This window comes from Theobroma cacao, chromosome 3 (genome assembly GCF_053813885.1).
Source record: "Theobroma cacao isolate CCN51 chromosome 3, ASM5381388v1, whole genome shotgun sequence".
In the NCBI taxonomy this organism is placed as follows: Eukaryota; Viridiplantae; Streptophyta; class Magnoliopsida; order Malvales; family Malvaceae; genus Theobroma; species Theobroma cacao.
In genome coordinates this window covers 32,494,275-32,497,741 of record NC_142641.1, presented here as the reverse complement: position 1 = coordinate 32,497,741, position 3,467 = coordinate 32,494,275, and the positions used below count along the sequence as shown (strand labels likewise).

The 3,467-nt window shown below is 36.3% G+C and overlaps 1 protein-coding gene across 2 annotated transcripts; it reads right to left on the bottom strand.

The window, feature by feature from the left end:
- Window positions 1–286: 286 nt before the first annotated feature.
- Window positions 287–3,467, bottom strand: LOC18604766 (uncharacterized). Of its 2 annotated transcripts, none has more exons than XM_007037393.3 (3): window positions 3,054–3,467; window positions 2,473–2,627; window positions 287–1,359 (listed from the first exon to the last, which is right to left on the bottom strand). In XM_007037393.3, the coding sequence occupies exons 1-3, from the start codon at window positions 3,097–3,099 to the stop codon at window positions 529–531; spliced, it is 1,032 nt and encodes a 343-aa protein (XP_007037455.3). In that variant the 5' UTR covers window positions 3,100–3,467; the 3' UTR covers window positions 287–528. The 2 variants fall into 2 exon arrangements, with proteins under 2 accessions (XP_007037455.3, XP_017972458.2); XM_018116969.2 differs by having other exon boundaries at window positions 287–1,356.

Genomic DNA, 3,467 nt, shown 5'->3' with positions numbered 1-3,467 from the left:
TCAATTTTGTAAAACATGATTTTTATTTGACACTGAAAATGTGATATTTGGTTGGTCACTCTTGAGTTGGAGCAAAGCTACAAGGTTATACTGCTGATTTGCTAACATAGTTGATGCCTCAGTAGGCGCTCAACAAGGTTTAGCACAGGTTACATTCAAGAGCTGTAAAACACAGAAGTAGTCTTATTATTATACTAGAAAATCCCATGCTGGAACTGAACTTTAAGAAATCTCAAAATGAACATTCACACACAATTATCCAATATATATATATATATATATATATAAGAAGAGAAAATGTTAGAAAAATTGTTAATGTAACACATTTCTGTTGCTAGAGTGATTATCCATTGCAGCATCTCTCACTGTAGTCCATTGTTTCTACAATTCACCTTGTAGAATATCAAATATTCTTCCAAATTCAGAAAGAAAAAGCACGATATAATAAAGACGGTGCCTGCTTTTGAAGCTGCCAAGTGAAAGAAACGCATTTATCTTCCAGTCATGCCCCATTTAGTAGTTTGTCATCTAGCTATTTCCTTCATCTCTGATCAAGTCTTGCCATTGTCTCTTTTTCACCTCTACCTTATATAAGAATTTTTTTTTCTCCATGAGATGCATCTGCAATAAATTCTTGCCTCCGCACCAAATATTACCAAATTTGCATCTCTTTTGCTGATTTTGTGCTTCTTCTCTGCCTTTCTGGGCACATTCTAGCTTTCTTAATTCAGCCTGGTGCTTCTTACCATTAAAATGCAACTGGAGTAACTCTTTACTTGAGCATCCAATGCCACACAATCCACACCAATTCTTCTCCTCGACGATATCAACTTCCGCTGCTGTAGCACACTCTAGCTTTGCTTGCATTTTCTTGTGCTTTTGTCCTGCTAAGTGCAGCTTCAGCAAATTATCATCGGTGCACCAAATTTTACACAATTCGCACCACAATTTCTGGTTTGCCATTGCACAGATGTCACCACCATCAGTCCTACCAAAATTTAGTTCTTTAAGTTTAAGTTTGTGCTTTTTACCATTTAGGTGTTGCTTATAGTTAAGGGAACCTGAGCAGGGCACTTGACAGACTATACAGAAAACATTGGCTGACTGATGATTGAGACTGCCACCATTAAATGCTTGCAACTGTTGAGGAGGTGGGCTCTTGCTTGATGATGCTAGTTGCTTTCTCTCAGAAATCCTAGGACCAAAACTGATATGTGGCCTCGAAGAAGGAATTTGACTTGGTATTGGACTTGGCAGGCATTCGAGGCTGCTCAGTGATGCTAGTTGCTCTCTTCCAGAAAGCCTTGGACTGGAATTCAGATTTGGTCTTGAAGGGTTTGGATGTGGAAATTGCACCTGCTATGAGAAAACATTCTAGCTTGCAATATAAGGCAGACAGAAACCAAACAAAAAACCATACCAAATAGCAGTCGTTCATTCAAATTTCAACGTATAAACAATATTATATATAAGACAGATATGTGAAGAATGAAGAAAACTGATTAATATCAGAGGTGGCACTATGTGCTCTAGGTAAATTTGTATATCATGTGCTTTTCCAAAAAAAAAAAAAAATTGTCAATCATGTATCATATAAATAATCAGTATTGAGTCATATAGTTGGCACTTAAGTTTAAGCATTTTCTGCTGGTAGCTTTATTTAAAATCTGAAGGTTAAATTGAACTCCAATACGTTCCCTACAAGTTCTTTATGTACATCCATTAATCTTTTTTAGTTATGTGTCTGAAAAGGTGTAGGAACTCAGTTTGTCTGACATATTGAATTTTAGTCAAAGAAGGAATATAGACCTTCAATAGTATTTACTCATTTTTCAAAAGATATCTGCTTCTACAAAGTCTTTTAGTGATAGTTCTAATATAAAGTTATTTCAAGTTATGTAAAAGAAACAAATTTATGTAAAGGAAGAAAACACAAGAATGAACAGCAGGCTAGCCAAATAAATTGATTTTACCGACAGATTAGAAGTGTGTTAGAGCAAGGAGACTATACCATTGTGCAAGTATACATTTTCTTTGTAGTTTTATAAAAGCTATATATTTTTTCTATGTGAACAAAGCTGTAAATGTTCAATATATTTGGCAGGTTAGTGTGACTTGAAGAACTAGAGGGGCTGTTAGAATCTTTCTTGGAAAGACTAGGAAGTCTTTCTTATGCCCCCGTAAAAATCAAGGTTAAGCACATTCTCAAGAAAGAAATCAATCAACCAGAGACAACAATGCTAGTATCTATGAGATTGATATACAAATAATGCATGATAAGTGAATTAGTAGACACCCAAATATCACTAATACAAAGAAACATACGTAGAAGTAACTGTTTCCAATATCCCAAGTAGAACCTCAAAGCTGAAATGTTACAGAGATTGATAATTTTGAAATTCAGTGTACAATCCTTCTAGTCAACAATGGTATAACATAAAGCATCTTATTGAAAATGATATAAGCTCTCACCTGCACTGGCATGATTTCATCTCCAGAGTCAACATATGGTTGCAATTGCAACTCTTCAATCTTCCTTCTAAATGCCAGCTCTCTTTGGATTGCAAGCTCCACACTCATAGTACTTGTCCTCTTCTCAGCCATTTCTTTTCCCATCGTATTATTCTCTGCAACATTTTCACTTTGTAAGTTCTTGGGTGATTGTAGTTAGAAGAACTCATCTAAAGCCACAGGAGCATGGGGCTTAGAAAACTGTTACGGCAAATATCTGAGTTTTCAAAATTAACGTCAAATATTTGCCATAAACGTTCTCCTCAAAACTCAGATTAAAAATTTATGGTATTATCATATAATAATCCCTTAAAGAAGGGCTGCAGGAATGAGAGAATTCATTGACAACAGGTATCCATTTCGCAATTAACAAAGAAACTAGAAAAAATAATTAGCGGCGGACCCATTGATCAAAAAACCATTGCAACCCAAAAGAAGGCAAAAAAATGTGGAAGTTGACATAACAAGGCACATTAAGGAAAGAGAAATATCATTTGAGCCCACAATTTGTTTGTTAACATGCATCAAAAACCATAGCTTACCCTGTTGAGAATGAGAAAGGCACTTGAAGGGGAAATCAGAGTCCATGATGGTTGTTGATCAAATTTTGTAACTTTGCATTATTTTTATGTGTGCGTTTGAGAAAAAGGAGAAACAAAATTGTGTGCTGCTGGGTAGAAGTAGAACATACACACTTGGCCTTAATTAGCAGAAGGAAAAGGACGGGTATCCGATACCGTACTTGCCCGACATGTTCAAGCAGCAATGAACCTTCAGGACAAAGATAATTTGATGGCTTTTAATAAATTATTTTGGCATTTTCTTTTGGGATCATGGACAGAGAACAGCCAGTCCCCTGGGGCCAAGTTTCTCCTTTTGGTGACCCGCCACCCAATTAGCTGCCACATTGGCTTTTGACTCTGTGCCCCGACTGAGTTTGCTCGTCATACCTCTTC

Bases quoted from the DNA above. Each gene is read 5' to 3' on its own strand.
- LOC18604766 (XM_007037393.3), bottom strand. From the start codon at position 3,099: ATGGACTCTGATTTCCCCTTCAAGTGCCTTTCTCATTCTCAACAGG. The intron at 2,628-3,053 runs GTAAGCTATGGT...AAAATGTTGCAG, and splicing joins CCTTTCTCATTCTCAACAGG to AGAATAATACGATGGGAAAA. The intron at 1,360-2,472 runs GTGAGAGCTTAT...GTTTTCTCATAG, and splicing joins ATGAAATCATGCCAGTGCAG to CAGGTGCAATTTCCACATCC.